The sequence below is a fragment of the Leopardus geoffroyi genome, chromosome E1 (genome assembly GCF_018350155.1).
Source record: "Leopardus geoffroyi isolate Oge1 chromosome E1, O.geoffroyi_Oge1_pat1.0, whole genome shotgun sequence".
NCBI lineage: Eukaryota > Metazoa > Chordata > Mammalia > Carnivora > Felidae > Leopardus > Leopardus geoffroyi.
In genome coordinates this window covers 35,187,569-35,204,741 of record NC_059330.1, presented here as the reverse complement: position 1 = coordinate 35,204,741, position 17,173 = coordinate 35,187,569, and the positions used below count along the sequence as shown (strand labels likewise).

The 17,173-nt window shown below is 59.3% G+C and overlaps 1 protein-coding gene across 1 annotated transcript; it reads left to right on the top strand.

The window, feature by feature from the left end:
• The first annotated feature begins 3,590 nt into the window (after positions 1–3,590).
• Positions 3,591–17,143, top strand: XYLT2 (xylosyltransferase 2). The gene is made up of 11 exons (XM_045488443.1): positions 3,591–3,792; positions 9,866–10,358; positions 10,593–10,768; positions 11,071–11,273; positions 11,693–11,773; positions 11,928–12,144; positions 12,254–12,430; positions 12,671–12,933; positions 13,214–13,409; positions 14,057–14,390; positions 15,918–17,143. The coding sequence occupies exons 1-11, from the start codon at positions 3,658–3,660 to the stop codon at positions 16,238–16,240; spliced, it is 2,598 nt and encodes an 865-aa protein (XP_045344399.1). The 5' UTR covers positions 3,591–3,657; the 3' UTR covers positions 16,241–17,143.
• Positions 17,144–17,173: the final 30 nt, after the last annotated feature.

Here is a 17,173-nt window from a genome sequence, read left to right as displayed (position 1 = left end):
AACACTCTCGGACAGTGCTGTTGGAAATGTGAATTGTCACAGCATTTGGGGAAAGCAAGCTGGCAATGCTATTAAGATTTTAAATTCTTGGGGTGCCTGGGTGGCTCAGTCGGTTAAGCGTCTGACTTCAGCTCAGGTCACGATCTCGTGGTTTGTGGGTTCGAGCCCCCCATCGGGCTCTGTGCTGAGAGCTTGGAGCCTGGAGCCTGCTTCAGATTCTCTCTCTGTCTGCCCCTCCCCTGCTCTCTCTCTCTCTTGAAAATGAATAAACATTAAAAAAAAAAAAAAGATTTAAAATTCCTTCCCCCTTCCCCCCCCCCCCCCCAAGCCATTTCTGGGAAACTCTACCATAGAAATAAAAGCGTCAGTGCATAGGGATATGCATAGAACCAGGTTTAACAAAGCCTTGTTGGTAGTGGTAAAAGCTATAAACCAAGTGAATGCCCATTCAAGAAGCGACGGAGGTAAGATAAGGGCGCCTGGGTGGCTCAGTTGGTTAAGCATCCGACTTCGACTCAGATCTGATCTCACCATTCACGCGTTCAAGCAAGCCCCCGTCGGGCTCTGTGCTGACAGCTCAGAGCCTGGAGCCTGCTTCAAATTCTGTGTCTCCCTCTCTCTACCCCTCCCCCACGTGCACTCTGTGTGTCTGTCTCTCTTAAAAATAAACATTAAAAAATTTTTAAAAAGTGGGGGGGGGGGCGGATGGAGGGGTGCCTTGGTGGCTCAGTTGGTTGAGTGTCTGCCTCTTGGTTTTGGTTCAGATCATGATCTTGTAGTCAGGGCATCGATCCCTGAGCTGGGCTCTGCACTGAACCTGAAGCCTGCTTGGGATTCTCTGTCTCTCTCTGCCCCTCCCTCGCTCACACTCTCTCCATCTCTCTCAAAAATAAATAAACTTAAAAAAAAAAAAAAAGATGGCCCTTAAAAAAAGAAAAAAAAAAAAAAAAGAAGGGATGGGATATTATGTAGTCATTTAAAAAAATAATGGGTTAGGGGCACCTGAATGGCTCAGTCGTTTGAGTCTTGCCTTCAGCTCAGGTCATGATCTCGCAATTTGTGAGTTTGAGCCCCACATCGGACTCGCTGCTGTCAGCACAGAGCCTGCTTCAGATCCTCTGTCCCCCTCTCCCTGCCCCTCCCCCGCTAGCTCTCTCTCACAAACAAATAAAACGTGTAAAAATAAAAATTAAATAAAAAAAGAATGGTTTACACTTGTCTCATCCAACTTGGGGGACTTTCTACTATGTATTTATGGTTAAGGGAAAGAAGCAAAATACAGAGAAGTGGGTGTAATATGATTCAATTTTTTAAATATAATGACACTCCTCCCCCCCCACCAAAAAGTCTGTGTGTGTGTGTGTGTGTGTGTGTGTGTGTGTGTGTTATTAGGAGAAAGATGAAAGGAAGGAAATTAGGAAAGAAAGAAGCTAGGAAGTAAACCAAGCTGTTAACATGGTGGGAAAGTGAGAAAAACCCTTGAAAATATTTGAAAACCATGTAATATGACCCCATCTGTGCAAAATTATGTACACATAAAGAGATGGCAAAAAAGAGGGTCACCAAAATGTTAATGATGATTATCTTGAGGGATAGGATTGCAGGTGACTTTTACTTTACTCCTTATATTTTTTCTGTGTTTTAAATGTTATACGATGAGTATATATTATTTAAATAATCAGTGGAAAATAAAGCTATTTTCAGTGTGTGTGTGTGTGGGGGGGGGGGCAGTATTGGCAGGTAGAAGTCCCTAGGGGACCTGATTTAATGAGCACACAAGATCAATATTTAATTAACATATCAATTGCTGGCGTGTCAACTGATGTTTTCCAAAATCCTTGAGGTATAGGTTCTCTTAAGTAGCCAAACTGTCATCTGAAACATTGTTTACAATTCTCCCACTTAACTAACGCTGAAGAATGGAATGATTACAAATACCAAAGGGGCAGGAGATGATTAAAGTAGGTCTTAAATTTAAGTGCCATCAAATACTGGATCTCCTGTACTCAACACAGCTTAGAATTCCCTCACCAGGTTTATCTCCTGGCCACTTGCAACATTTACATTGCTTTAAAAAATATATATAGGGGCACCTGGGTGGCTCAGTGGGTTGAGCATCGGACTTCGGGTCAGGTCATAATCTCAGGGCTGGTGAGTTCCAGCCCCGCATCGGGCTCTGTGCTGACAGCTCGGAGCCTGGAGCCTGCTTTGGATTCTGTGTCTCCTTCTCTCTGCTTCTTCCCCTCTTGCACTCTGTCTCTCTCTCTCTCTCTCTCTCTCTCTCTCTCAAAAATAAATAAACATTCAAATATATATATATATATATATATATATATATATATATATATATATTAACCATTTCTTTTTCCAGACCACTCTGTAGTGGATCTTAAAGTCTTTATTTTCAATCCTCCAATTTGGTTTTGCTCTTTTTATTGTTTCGTCCCCACGGTGTTTGGCATTGGCTGGGCATGCACTTTTCGGTGGGCACTGCTTTCCCTCCTCTTGGCCCTCTCTCTGTGGACATGCCAGGTTCAGGGGAGGGCTGTGGGTGTTTAGACCTTGTCTACACTGTGCTTGAACATGCCAGACTCTCAAAAACTGTTAGGGTCAGCTGGTTAAACAGCAAGTTGGGCTTCGCCTCCTCTTTCTTTTGAAACATTTCTTGAGCACTGCTAAGTGTCCAATGTCAAGACAAGAATTCAAAGGTGAATTAGGCAGGATCCCAGAGAAATCACGACCCGCTATGTAGTTAGTGCTCAACTGCACAGTGTTCGGGAAGCACTTGGTGGGAGGGATGTCACTGATGGGGAGGCGGAAGGAGGCAGGCAACAGCTGCTAGCACTTGGCAAAGAGATCAGATATGCAAAGGTCTAATGGTTCTCCAAGTGTAGCCCCAGACTAGCAGCATCGGCATCACTCGGGAACTTTTTGAAAATTCTAAATCTCGGGGCCCCACTCCCGACCTACCAAAGCAGAAATTTTGGGGTGGGAACCTATCATGGTCCTCCAGGAGCATCCGATGAACCTTAGAATTTGAGAACCCCCGGCTCCAGTAGAGGCCTTAAGATCCTTAGGATGAAAAGAAGAGGCAAGAGGAAACGAGGCTCTGTGCAAAGCCTCGGGTGCCAGTCAAGGGGGTTAGACTTTGCCCCGTGGGCGCGGCCTCCAGGGTTTCTAAGCAGGGGCCTGTGGCGTTTATACACTCTCTCAACTCGGCATTTCTGGGCGCTTTAGCATTCTCTGCGCGCCCAGGGCGGAGAGCTGATCAGCAGGGGGCTGAGTTGCCCCACCTCCCGCGACACCAGGCGGCGAGCAAGACAGAGGTCGGGCCGCAGACCTCTCCGCAAGCCGGTTTGCCATCCTGGAGCCGGTGTGCGCCCACGGGGACCCGGCCACGGACGGAGACCGGGGAGGAACCGCCAGGGAGGCGGACCCCGCACGGGCCGGGCCCGCGGCTCTGCGACCCCAGGCTCCGCCCCTGGCCTGCGGGGCGCGGCATTTCTGGCCCGTGGACCCCGCCCCCTGCCCCGCCCCGCCCCGGCGCGCGCCAGGCCCGCCTCCTATGGGGGGGCCCACCGGCTCCGTCCGCGCCCAGGCGCGCGCCCGCGGCCGGGTTGCAGGGCTGGGCGCGCGCCCCGCGTCCCGGGCAGGAAGATGGTGGCGAGCGCGCGGGTGCAGAAGCTGGTGCGGCGCTACAAGCTGGCGATCGCCACGGCGCTGGCCATCCTGCTGCTGCAGGGCCTGGTGGTGTGGAGCTTCAGCGGCCTGGAGGAAGACGAGCCGGGCGAGGTGCTCCGACGGCCGGGCGGGCAGGCGGGCAGGCCGGGCGCGGGGGCGCGCGGGGTCCTGGCGGGGCTGCGGGCGGCCCGGGCCAGGGAAGTGGGGCACCGGCCGCGTGCGTGCTGGCGCGGGCGGCCGCGGGGAGCAGGACATCGGACCCCTGGTGCCCCTTTCCCAGGAGGGCCCCAGGGACTGCGCGCGGAGGCGGTGCGTGACCCGGAGGCCCGGGCCTCGGGCGGGCAGGGGGCCCGGGCGGGAGGAGCGGGTATCGGTGGGGTGGTCTCCGTCCCGGGGAGCTATGAAGGTCAGGCGCGGGGAGCAGGACCGGGAGGCGGGGCCGGGCCCGAGCCTGCTCGGAGGTGGGGAGCCCCAGGCCAAACTTTCTGAAGTTGGGAGGGGGCGGGGGTGTGCGTGTCGTAGGCGGAGGAGCGGGGCCGAGGGACCCTGGGCATCGGCGCCCAGCTGCGCCTGACGGGCTGCCGCCAATGGGGAGGTGGAGCCCTGGGCCGGAACTCCGTACAGCAACTGAGGGAACAGGGAGTGACCCCGAGGAAGAGAACTGGGAGTGTGTCCCCCAGGTGTGGTTTTCTTAGCCTGGGGTCTGAAGAAAAGTCGTGGGTCTTCAGGAGGAGATGGTCGGGAGAAGTGAGCCGGTGAGTGGCCTCAGGACATTAGGGAATGGGGGTGGGGGGAGTGAGGGGGGCCTCTAGCCCTTAGGGAATGGGGACAGCATCAGCTGGTTCAGCAGAGACTCAGGCCCGGGAGCAGGGACAAACCTGTCCAGCTCAGTACCCAGGTCCCTGCCTTGAGAGTGTCACTCACTCGTGACTGGGTTCAGCTGGAGGCCCATACACGTCCCCTCCCAGGGTGTTCAGGAAGGGTCCAGTGGGGTCTGAGGCCATTCTAGAGGGTCGAAACCCTGGTCCTAAGCTGTGGACCAGAGGACAAGGCTTCCCTGCCCCTACCCCCACCGGGTCGGTTCTGGTGCCTCTAGGGCTCTGAGTCAGACACTCTGCTTGGCATCTCCTCTTGGGCCTCTCCACCTGGCAGTCAGAAGGCCAAGAGAGGCTCCATGTACCCTTACGGCATCTCAGTGGTCAGGAAGGCCTGGTATGGAGACTGGGAGAAGGGCTGCCCTTGCCTTTCTGGGGAGAACCAAGAGGCTGGGAGGGTGAAGGAGCTGGAACACAGTCAGGTGAGACCACAACTCCAAGAGGAGCAGAGGGGGGTGGGCGGGGGGGGGGGAGGCTGGCTCTGTGACACCCAAAGGGAGTGAGCTTGTTCTGTGTGGACCCATAAGTAGGAGGAAGACGAAGAGTGTTTGGGGGTCAGTGTAGAAGACTGGGCAGATGAGATGTTCCCAGGCGCCCTAGGCTGCTGAGGCAGTTAGGGAACCCTCTGATCCTGGAGTCTGTGAGTAGACGCCAGTGACCACTGTGGGGAGGGCTGTGGCACAGCATCGGAAGCTTCTCAGAAACAAATGGCCCTGAGCTGCATGGCCCTGTGCGTCTCCCAATGGGCTAAGAGATTGTCCATTCCTCAAATCCCAGCTGCCCTGCCCATAGCCTGGGGCGGAGAACTGGGGAGTAAAGCAGTTGGGGTCCCACCACCCCACCTCCTTCTCCAGGTTCCTGGTAGAAGCTGACAGGGCCGGACTGGACTGGAACAGAAACGATGCTCGATGACCTAAACGTTGGGCGGTCCAGGCAGCCATTGGTGCTTGGACCCCTTCAGCGGCCACCTCGCTAGAGCTCAAGGCTTTCCAGGCAGCCTAGCATAGAGCTTAGGAAGGCGGGTGCTGAAGTTGTACTGCCCTAGCTCCTCCACGTCCTGTCTGTGTTTCCAGCCTTGCTGCTAAGTGGCAGGGAGACCCCGGGCCAGTCACCTAACCTCTTTCCGTGTCCTCATCAGTGCTCCCTCTCGGGAGGGGGTAATAATAGCCCCTCTCTCATTGGGTGATTATGAAGACTAAAAATGAAAATGAAAATGATACCTGGGAAGGATTTGCAGGAGTTCCTGGCACAAGCTAAGCCGTCAGGAAGTAACTCTTGCTATTATCTCAGTGCTACACACTGGGAATAGGGATTCATTAGCCAGCCATTCAGTCAGTCAGTCAGTCAGTCAACAAACACTTGTTCACTCCTCCTTAGTAGCAGCAGGTGCTGTGCTAATACTGGGGCTACAAAAATAAACAAAGCAGGGGCGCCTGGGTGGCTCAGTCGCTTAAGCATCCGACTTCAGCTCAAGTCATGATCTCATGGTTCGTGAGTTCGAGCCCTGCGTCGGGCTCTGTGCTGACAGCTCAGAGCCTAGAGCCTGCTTCAGATTCTGTTTCTCCCTTTCCCTCTGCCCTTCCCCCACTCACTCTCTCTCTCTCTCTCTCTCTCTCTCTCTCAAAAATAAATAAAACATTAAAAAAAATAAAAAAAAAAAAAAAAGAAAGAAAGGAGACAAGGCCTGGGCCCTGAAGGGCAGACAGAGTGCAGGGAGAGACTGACAGCAGAAAGGAAATTCATTGTCAAGGGGGTTGGTGGAGCTTGGTGAGGGAAGGCTTTGGCAGGAAGTGGTGTGTGAGCTCAAGGAGCCAGTCATCCGAGTTTGGGCAGAGGCCCTGAGGAGAGAGAATGGGCTTAGCTGGGTGCCTTCGAGGAATGGGAAGAAGGGTGTGGCCTGCTCCCTGGAGGAAGGCTCAAGAGTTAGTCTGGGGCACATCCTAGAGACCCTTAGGGAGGGCGCGGGTTTTGCTGTAAGTGAAGTGGGAAGGTATCGGAGGGGTTTCAGCGGCGCTGGGGTCAGACGGTGCCTTTCAGACACACACTCTGTCCATCTGTGGAGGGGCTAGAATGCAGACCAAGGCTGACCATTATCATCCAAAGAGCCACTTTACGGCTTTAAAAGCTTTCACAAACATGGTCTCACCACTTAACTTTAAACACCGTCTGAGAAGTCTGAAGGTGGTAGGATGTGGGGTAAGCCATTCTGCGTTGTCTGCCTCCCAGGCTCAGAGAAGGATTCCAAGCAGGACTGCAGGGCCAGGAAATGGCAGAGGACTTTGAATGCTTCCTCAGTGGGGAGGAGGCACCTCGGAGGCCAGAATGCATCCAGGCCAGAGGTCAGAGGGCGAGTCCCTCCCCCTCAGTAATCAGAGGGGACCCTGACCTCCGGGCTACTGAGGATCGTCCCTTTGGGGGCACAAGTAGGGGCCCCGCTGATGCCCCCATGAACGCTGGTGGGAGGGGGCAGAGGTGGGGGCTGGCTGCCCAGCAGGGGCCCCCCCCCGGTCCTCACTGCTGCCTCTAGGGCCCCCAGCTTCCTCTGGGATCGACCTTCTCAGGGTCAGCCAGCTCCCTGCTGCAGTGCAGGGCACCAGCCCGCCCATCTCCTCCCACATCCCGTCCCCCACCGCAGCCAGCCTGGCCTTGTGCCCCGTGCCCTGCCCTCTTGACCAGCTTCCTGCCTCGCTGGTGCTGGCTTCCACCCCGAGAGCCCACAGCTGCTCTGCCGTCTCTGTCCACCTGACTTCCGCCCACCGTGCCGCCAGGTCACCCATCACCGGGTCGACATACACTCAGCGCCACGGAGCCGCTTTCTCCTTTCCTGGGGGCTGCCCAGGCCAGGGCACCCTCCCCACCCTACCCGTCGCTCTTGTAGTGTCTCCTCAGACGGGGACAGACGCCCGGAGCTCTCGTGGGGCACCTCTCAAGAGATCAGAGGGCCGGCTGGGTGCTGTGCACGGAGAGTGCGGGCGCCTGGGTGGAGGAGCAGGGCGCGGACCCAGCCATGCGAGGTGCCTGCCATGTTTTGACAGGGGAGGGGAGAAAGGGCCTAGGGAGGGGAGGGGCAGGGAACACTCACTCAACCCAGCGTCCAAAATGTCTGAGCGCCTTTGCGCCTCTCCTGACTTCCCTAATCCTCCTCCAGTGATAGTCATAGCGGTAATAATAAGGATGTCAGGAGGTACTGAATGCTGAGCCTCTATCAAGAACTTTATATTCATTCATTCCTCCATACGACAAATATTTTGGGAGTGTCTGCCTTTGCCAGACATGCTTCTGGGCGCTGGAAGGCACTGGTTGAGGAAACAACGAAAGCCCTGTCCTCGTGGAGGTTGCATTCCTATGAGCGGAGAGACACGGGATAACACAATATGGATGCGTTATAGGATAAGAGAAGGAAGTAAGTGCTGTGGGGAAGGTCAAGTGGAGGCTGAGGGAGAGCTGGAGTTGAAATGCAGCGGTCAGGATGGGCCTTGCTGAGAAGATGCCATCTGAGCAAAGAATTGAAGGGGGCAAGGCATGAGCTATGGAGACATCTGTGTGAGGGGGGGGGCGCATTCCAGGCACAGGGGACAGTGTGTGGCCAGTGGCGTGGAGGGACAGCGGGAAGGCCACTGTGGCTGGAGGAGAGTGGGCGTGAAGAGAGGTTAGTAGGAGATGAGGTCAGAGGGGGAGGGCGGTGGGAGGGACAGCCAGACCGCAGCTCTTGTGGCCTCTGTGGGCTCCTGGAGGGGCTTTGGGGTTTCACGCTCGGCGGGGAGGCCAGGGGTGGTTTGGAGCAGGGGGGTGGCGAGACGGGGCTTGTTTGAACAGGAACACTGGCTACTACTGCGATGGGAACAGACCATCGGGAAACCAGAGTAGGAGCAGGGGGACCAGGGACACCGGCCAGGGAGGCCGTGGAAACCCCGGGAGGGCACCCGGCGGCTGAGTGGGGAGGGTGCTGTGGACCAGCAGGTGATGCTGCTGAAAGGCCAGGCCAGAAAAGGCCTGTGGCCTGTGCGGTACTGCTGGGGGCTGGGGGGACCCACAGAGGGGTCACAAGGGAGCAGCGGATGGCCGGTGGAGACGGCTCCTTCCAGCACACTCTCTTGTGCTCTATCTCACTTACGCTCACACCTCCCTCCCCCCTTTAGAGCTGAGGGACCTGCTCAGAGGAGGTAGGTGGCCAGGGGGACAGTCACACAGTGCCTCCTGCTCTTCCCACGTCTCAGCCGCCAGACAGCAGCCAGGTGTCCTACTCCACCAGACGCTGGGAGGTGGGGCTGGTGTGACAGTCTCTCACCTGGGAGCTCTGCCTGCCGGAGGAACCTGACCCTCGGGGGCAAATGGGGTGTTCGCACGAGGGGGCTTGGAGCTGGATCACGAAGGATGAGTGGGATGGGGTGCAGGGATGGGGAGGGTAGAGGAGGGGACAGAGGGAGCTGGGAAGAGAGTGCCGGTTTGAGAAGAGGCAGGGGAGCCAGGAAGCAGTGTGAGGCGGCCGGCCGGGACAGATTTCCCTCCGGGAGAGAACCCACCGAGAGGAGCGGTGAGGGGCCGGCCTCCAGCTGCGGGCGCCTTGAGGCTCGGCCTCAGCCCTCCGGCCAGTGACGGCATGTGGCAGTGGTCCACGCCATTCGCATTAGCTGGCCACGGCTCCCCCCGAGCTGCGCCACTGTCTGAAGCCCTTCCTTCTGCCCCCCTCCTAACACCAGAGTCAGGCCTGCTCGGTGGTCTGACGGCTTTGCCGGCCCAGCTCCGGCTCCTGCCCCCGCATCACCCACGGGTCTTACCCCCCAGGGAAAGTCACACACTCTGACTCCCTCTTGGTCTCTGCCTCCCAGAGAGCCCAACGAATATGCTGTCCCCCCCACCACCAGGCACGGTCTATTCACTCGCACGGCCTCCACACTCCCACATGGAAACACTGTAGTTGGCGGGATGCTTTCTTCCTGTCTCTTCCCAGCCAGGCCTGGGTGGGACCCTGGCGTCCTCGGCCGGGCCTGCCACCCTTCTTTTGGGACATACGCGGACATCGTATTTGCTGGGAGAGAGGGTGGTATTTGATTCCCAAGCACAGGGGGGATGCACAGGTGCCCTGTGGTCTGGGCATGTGGGGACAGGGGTGCAACGGTGCCGTGGAGGTAGGATGGCACTTCCTCGGCCGGCTGGTCGGAGAAGCCGCTTGGCGGACGTTGTTGCTTGTGCAGAGTCCTCCCGTGAGGAGCACTCACTGGGTGGAGGGTGGCAGGGGCCAGCAGGGAGCTAAGGGAGCAGGAGGAGGGTGACCGTCCCCATGACTTGTGTTTGCCTGTCTCTTACAGAAAGGAAGGCAGAGAAAGCCGCGGCCGCTGGACCCCAGCGAGGGCTCCAAGGACACAGACAGTTCAGCTGGGCGGCGGGGCAGCGCGGGCAGAAGACATGGGCGCTGGCGGGGTCGCGCTGAGAGCCCCGGCATGCCCGTGGCCAAGGTGGTACGGGCCGTAACCAGCCGGCACAGAGCCAACCGCCGGGTCCCGCCAGCCCCACCCCCGGAGGCCCCAGGCCGCCAGAACCTCAGTGGGGCAGCAGCCGGGGAGGCGCTGGTCGGGGCAGCTGGCTTCCCGCCACACGGAGACACGGGGAGCGTGGAGGGCGCCTCCCAGCCCACGGACAACGGCTTCACCCCCAAGTGTGAGATTGTGGGCAAGGACGCGCTGTCTGCCCTGGCCCGGGCCAGCTCCAAGCAGTGCCAGCAGGAGATTGCCAACGTGGTGTGCCTGCACCAGGCCGGGAGCCTCATGCCCAAGGCTGTGCCCCGGCACTGCCAGCTGGCTGGTAAGAGTACGAGACAGGCACGGGCGCAGGGGTGGCAGGGTCTTCACCTCATTTCTCAGAGGAAGAAGGCTCAGAGGGGCTCACCTCCCTGGCTAAGCCGGTGATAACCTGTGCTGAGTGGCAGAGGCAGCGCTGGGACCAGGGAGCATCGGGTGGGCGGTCCCTCTTCCCATCTCACCCCCGCCCCGGGGCCTGGGGAGGGGCCTCACTGATGCCCCTGGTCTCTCCTCTCAGGGAAGATGAGCCCTGGCATCCAGTGGGACGAAGTGCGGGCCCAGCAGCCCGTGGACGGCCCCCCGGTCCGAATCGCCTACATGCTGGTAGTTCACGGCCGTGCCATCCGCCAGCTAAAGCGTCTCCTCAAGGCTGTCTACCATGAGCAGCATTTCTTTTACATCCACGTAGACAAGGTACTGTTGCGGGGGGGGGGGGGGGCGGGGGGTAACCACACAGGCATCTGAGCGAGCGGCACCAAGACCCAGAAGGTCACAGATGGACAGGGTCTCTGATCTGCTCAGGTGGCCCGGAGAGAGGGGAGCAGGCCTAGAACATGGGGAATGGCCAGCACAAGGCGACATAGCCAGTTAGGAGCTGAGTCCTGCCCGGTGCTCTCTCCATTCCATGTCACTTGTCCCCGGGGGTGGGGTGGGGTGGGGAGGCTGTGATACCGGGGGTCCTCTGTGGCTACTGAGTCTCGCCCACCCGCCCCCAGCGTTCCAACTACTTGCACCGCGAGGTGGTGGAGCTGGCCCGGCGGTACGATAATGTGCGGGTGACGCCCTGGCGCATGGTCACCATTTGGGGCGGGGCCAGCCTGCTGAGGATGTATCTGCGCAGCATGCGGGACCTGCTGGAGGTGCCCGGCTGGGCCTGGGACTTCTTCATCAACCTCAGTGCCACCGACTACCCAACCAGGTGTGGGGCAGTGCTCTGAATCCCTCAGAGCAGAGGGCGGCCCGTGGGGGTGCTTGGGGTGGGAGGGGCCTGATAGACTCCTTCCCTTCCCCCCCCCCCCGCCCAGGGTCCGGTCCCTGGACCACAGCCTTGTGTTCAGGGAGGGGCTGGTGAAAGGTGATGTCAGGACTGAGAGTGACAAGGGACCAGGGAGCAGGCAGAGGCCCGGACCTGGGTGCTAGCTGAGAGGGCAAGGGGCGGAGGGAGGCTGTGGGTGCCCCCACCCCGGAGCATCATCCGGGGGCAGGGCCAGTGGCTAGGACAGCTCTCCATGAGGCAGGGAGGGGTGGGGAGGGAAGGCAGACGGTGCTGAGGGGGCTGTGCCCCGGGCCTGAGCCAGGCCCCCTACCCACACCGCCCACGCCCCTTCCCTTCTCTAGGACGAACGAGGAGCTGGTGGCTTTCCTGTCTAAGAACCGGGACAAGAACTTCCTCAAGTCACATGGCCGGGACAACTCCAGGTGAGGGTTCGGGGCGGGTGGGGGGGGGGGGGCCCGCCAGGGGGCTTGTCACAGCCCCTCCCACACACGGCCGGTTTGCAAAGCCTGCCAACCAACCACAGACCGAGGCCCACTGGTCCCAAGGTGCCCGAGCGAGCTCGTCTGCCACCCGCAGGTTCATCAAGAAACAGGGCCTAGACCGGCTCTTCCATGAATGTGACTCGCACATGTGGCGCCTGGGCGAGCGGCAGATCCCGGCGGGCATCGTGGTGGACGGCGGCTCCGACTGGTTCGTGCTGACGCGCGGCTTTGTGGAGTACGTGGTATACACGGACGACCCGCTGGTGGCCCAGTTGCGCCAGTTCTACACCTACACGCTGCTCCCTGCGGAGGTGGGTGGCCCAGGTCCCCGGCGAGGCCAGGGAGGCTGCGTGACGGGGTGCCCGAGGCTCACCCTCCACCCTGCCCTGCCCACCTCCCCCCCCCCCCCCCCCCCCACAGTCCTTCTTCCACACGGTGCTGGAGAACAGCCCAGCCTGCGAGAGCCTCGTGGACAACAACCTGCGGGTCACCAACTGGAACCGCAGGCTGGGCTGCAAGTGCCAGTACAAACACATCGTGGACTGGTGCGGCTGCTCCCCCAACGACTTCAAGCCACAGGACTTCCTCCGGCTGCAGGTGCTTCCCCGTGGCCCCTGCCCCCAGCCGCTCTGCGCGCTTCCCAGGGTCGGAAGGGATTCAGGGTGAGCCCACCAGAGCATCTGGGGGGGTCCTCCCCTGGAGCAGCGCCTGGGGCTCCAGGGGGCTTCCGGCGGCAGCAGGGAAGGGCCCCAAGAGGCCGGGGAGGGCCCCCACTCCAGCCACGCCATCTGAAGGGGCCTCCGGACCCCTTCACCCTCCTTACCTCTCCCGCTGCAGCAAGTCTCCAGACCCACCTTCTTCGCCCGGAAGTTTGAGTCGACTGTGAACCAGGAGGTACTGGAAATCCTGGACTTCCACCTGTATGGCAGCTACCCCCCGGGCACGCCGGCCCTCAAGGCCTACTGGGAGAACACGTACGACGCGGCCGACGGCCCCAGTGGGCTCAGCGATGTGATGCTCACCGCTTACAACGCCTTTGTCCGCCTCAGCCTGCGCCATGCTGCCACCGCTGCACCCCCGCTGGCCACCCCCCTCTGCAGGTGAGGCCTCCTTTTGACATAGCTCAGGTCCTCAGGGTGCCCCGTGGGGAGGTCAGTCAGAAAGCGTCAGCCCCCGCCCCAGGGAGCCCCCAGTCTGAGGCAGGGAGAAAGGCAGATGAAGCAAGCATGGCAAGAGCCAGGCGTGCAGGTGCTGGGGGCGTGAGATTTGGGGCGAAGGAAGCGCCTGGGGACGGGACTCCCCAGCGCCCCCTCCCTGGGACTCCAGGCCAGTCGGGTGTGCTGATGGCATCTCCCTTTCTCCCTGCTGGAACCTTCTTAGGTTTGAGCCCAGGGGCTTGCCGTCCAGCGTGCACCTGTATTTCTATGACGACCATTTCCAGGGCTACCTGGTGACGCAGCCGGTGCAACCCTCAGCCCAGGGGCCGGCAGAGACGCTTGAGATGTGGCTGATGCCCCAGGGGTCGCTGAAGCTGTTGGGGCGCAGTGACCAGGCCAGCCGGCTCCAGAGTTTGGAGGTGGGACAGGTCCTCCCCCTTGCTTTCTCCCGACCCCCAGCAAGACTCAGGGTAGTGGGAAGAGAGGGACAGACCTCAAGGGAGGGAGAAGGACTGGGCTGGGCCTCTCAGGACTGAGTCCATGGGCTCTTTCCCCGTGATGGAACCCTGGTGACGCCCTGCGCTCATGCCTGTGTCTCCCCCGCATGCGCACACTGAGAAGCACCTCCCCACTTGGGGTGCACCGAGGACATGCAGTGAGCGGGGAGGGGACCGTAGCTGCTCTACGACACGAGCCCAGGCTTCAGAAACTACAGTGATTTTCTTCTAGAGGGACTTTGCTATTCCGTTAGACGTTTGAGTGTCCTCTTGCTCTTAGAGGCCTTGGCTTTGTGTGGAGATGGTCTCTGGGCAGGACCTCAAACTTCATCTCTGCCTTACCGCCCCCACCACTGCAGAGCAAGCCAGGACAGGAGTGTAGAACAAATCCAAGAGCTGAGAAAGATACTAAGGAAATCCTAGTCCAAGCCCTTCGTTTTGCAAATGGGGAAACTGAGGCCCAGAAAGATACAGTGCCTGGCCTGAGGTCACACAGAGAGTGAGAGGCAGCATCAGAGTAGAGAGGACTTGCTCCCCAGGCTCCTGCCCAGCTGCCTCCCTCCCTACAGGTCGGCACCGAGTGGGACCCCAAGGAGCGTCTTTTCCGGAACTTTGGGGGGTTGCTGGGGCCGCTGGACGAGCCTGTGGCCATGCAGCGCTGGGCCCGGGGCCCCAACCTCACGGCCACCGTGGTGTGGATTGACCCCACCTACGTGGTGGCCACATCTTACGACATCGCGGTAGACGCGGACACCGAGGTCACGCAGTACAAGCCCCCGCTGAGCCGGCCCCTGCGGCCAGGGGCCTGGACTGTTCGACTGCTTCAATTCTGGGAACCCCTGGGCGAGACCCGCTTCCTCGTGCTGCCCTTGACCTTCAACCGCAAACTACCTCTCAGGAAAGGTAAGGATCTAGGCCCAGAAGCCAGATAGAATAAGATTTGCCTGGCAGGTGACCCCGAAAAGCTGACCATCAGAGCTGACCCTCGAGTAGGGGAAGAGGCAGGGTTGGGGCCCTGATGGTCTGGCCCTTAGTGTCCCCGCACTGAGGTAGGGCAGAGAGGCAAGCTTTGGAGTCAGGCAGACTTGGCTGTGAGGTGTAGCTGACACTTTACTTGGACCTTTATCCTTGGCAAATTATTTGGCCTCCTGAGCCCCAGTCTTACTACGTGTAAGGTAGGAGTGATACAACTATTGGAGACCTCCTGGGTGTGTGCAACACAAGTCCCCTCAAACTAGCTCAAGTACAAAGGGAAAATTTTTGGAAGAATGCAGGGCTGTCCCCCAGAACCCAGGAAACGTCTCGGGTTTCACCGGGAACCGGAGGTGCTTTGTCTGTCTCTGTGGGGCCATCTTGTCCCTCATCCTGTCCCGTCTGTGTGTCAGCCTCAGGCTCTGGCTTCTCAGTACATGATACGTGGCCTCTCAGTGCAGCAGAAACTAACCAGGGCCTCTTGGGGCCCCTGCTCCTCATTCTTGGGACAGCAGATCCGATTGGCCCTCAGTCCGTTGTGTGGCTGGGTGGGCAGGGTCACGTGGCCCACCCCACACTTGGCTGAGGCTAAGCGAGCAGGCTCTGAACACAGGCAGAGACTTCAGGTTCCCTCGAGAGGGGCCTAGTACAGCCACCGCCCGGGAGATGTGAGGGATGAGCATGCGGGCAAAAGTAGCCCGTATCCAGTAGGTCAGCAGGTGCTCAACGGGTAGGTAGAGGTTCCCTTCCTCCGGCTACATCTTATCACAGAGAAAGTGGGTCAGAGCAGGGGTGATCTAGAGAAGGAAGGGTGGGGGGCGCTGTGGCAGATCCAGAGCAGACAAGCCGCACCCCTGCTCTCCTGGGACTCCCAGCCTGATGCAGGAGATGGGGACAGATGGAGGCCGCTGTTGGAGCTGAGCCTTGATGGACTGGAATTTCATAGACAGAGAAGGGCTGTCCTAAGCTGAGGTGTCTGGTGCACAAGGGGAACAGAGAGTCGCAGGAGTAGGATGTAAGGAGCGGTGGGAAGGGAGGCTGGACAAGCGAGCTGGGCCCCAGAGCTGAGGGCCTGAGTGGGGGGCCGTTCATGGCTCTGGGAACCACTGGAGGTGGTTGAGAAGGGGCACAGGGGACACAGACCAGACCACTGCAGGAACGTCACCTTATCATCCGTCATGCCTTGAACCCACCTTTCTACTTAATCCCCAAGTCGGGGATTCAGAGATGACCGCCGTGATTTTATAAAACTAACAGTTTTACAGGCACAGAAGGTTCGGCAGATGAGCCCGAGGTCATAGGTCACTCAGCCGTACGTGACTCAGTGGTAGAGTTGGGACAGAAGCGGGGGTGCCCAGACCTGAATCTCAAGAGTCTGGCCTTCGTGGCCTCAGTTGGGCGGGGCATGCTTACCACCTATTCTGTGTCCCCCCCCCCCCTCCCCCCCCCGCCCACCAGATGACGCCAGCTGGCTGCACGCCGGGCCACCTCACAACGAGTACATGGAGCAGAGTTTCCAGGGCCTCAGCGGCATCCTGAACCTGCCTCAGCCAGAGCCCGCGGAGGAGGCCGCCCGCCGGCACGCGGAGCTCACAGGCCCGGCACTCGAGGCCTGGACAGATGGGGAGCTGAGTGGCTTCTGGTCTGTGGCCGGACTGTGTGCCATGGGCCCTTCCACCTGCCCCTCCCTGGAGCTCTGCAGACTGACCAGCTGGAGTTCTGTTTTCCCCGACCCCAAATCAGAGCTGGGGCCCGTCAAAGCAGACGGGCGACTCAGGTAGCAGGGCCCCAGCCAGCACCTCCGGATGACCCCGGGGGAAATTGCACCTTACAGACAGCGGAGGGATGTCCCCTCCCTACAGGCAAGAACCAGAGGCCCAGGCAGCACACCCACGCCAGCCATCACGAACCCGCGTGGGCGACAGCGAAGGTGGGCATCATACTTCCTGCTAATGGTTTTGCTGGGGACCAGAGGTTGGCAGGAGTGTGGGGAGAAGGGCTCCAGCTTCCACGCCCCACTCTTCCTCACTTTTCCTTCTAGGTTTCTTGGGTTTTTTTGTGTGTGTTTTTGGTTTTGTTTTTTTTTTTTTTTTTAACGGGTGGTAGGGGGAGGAACTGGAAATGAAATTGTGCAATAGGGCTCAGGGCAGCTCCAGGAAGTGGGCCATGGCTCTGGGGAGCAGGGGCCTGACGAGCCCATCTGTTGTTGTTCTGGAGGAGGCTGGGCCTGCCTCACTCTCCAGGGCGTCGTCTCCCAGCCGGGGCCTGTGGTGCTCATGGCTGAGGCTCTACAGGGGTGCAAGTGCCATGCCAGGCTCTGAGGCCCGGAGAACAGGTGATTTGGGGGAGCGCTGCAGAGCTGGACTCTAGCGGGACAGCCTCTCCTCTTGTAGCCAGGGGACCGTGGAAGAAGGGGTGGGGCTGGTTCTAGGGCTTTCCAGCATGTCCTGCCCCTTGATGGGCAACACAGGGCACCAGGGCCTGCTGAGACCAATGCAAAGTCTCCCAGGTACCCAGAACTGCAAGCAGGGCCTGGGCTCCTGCCCGGGAGGGCGAGCCCTCACAAGCAGTGTGGGAAGAAGGCTCTGTCAGGGCTCTCAGAAGAACCTAGAACAGCATTGTGCCTGAAGCTCAGTGTGAAGTCTGAAATATGCAACAGAAGAAATATATCTCTATCTCTCTAAGTCGAGCCTCTGTGTTTTTCCTCCTGGGTG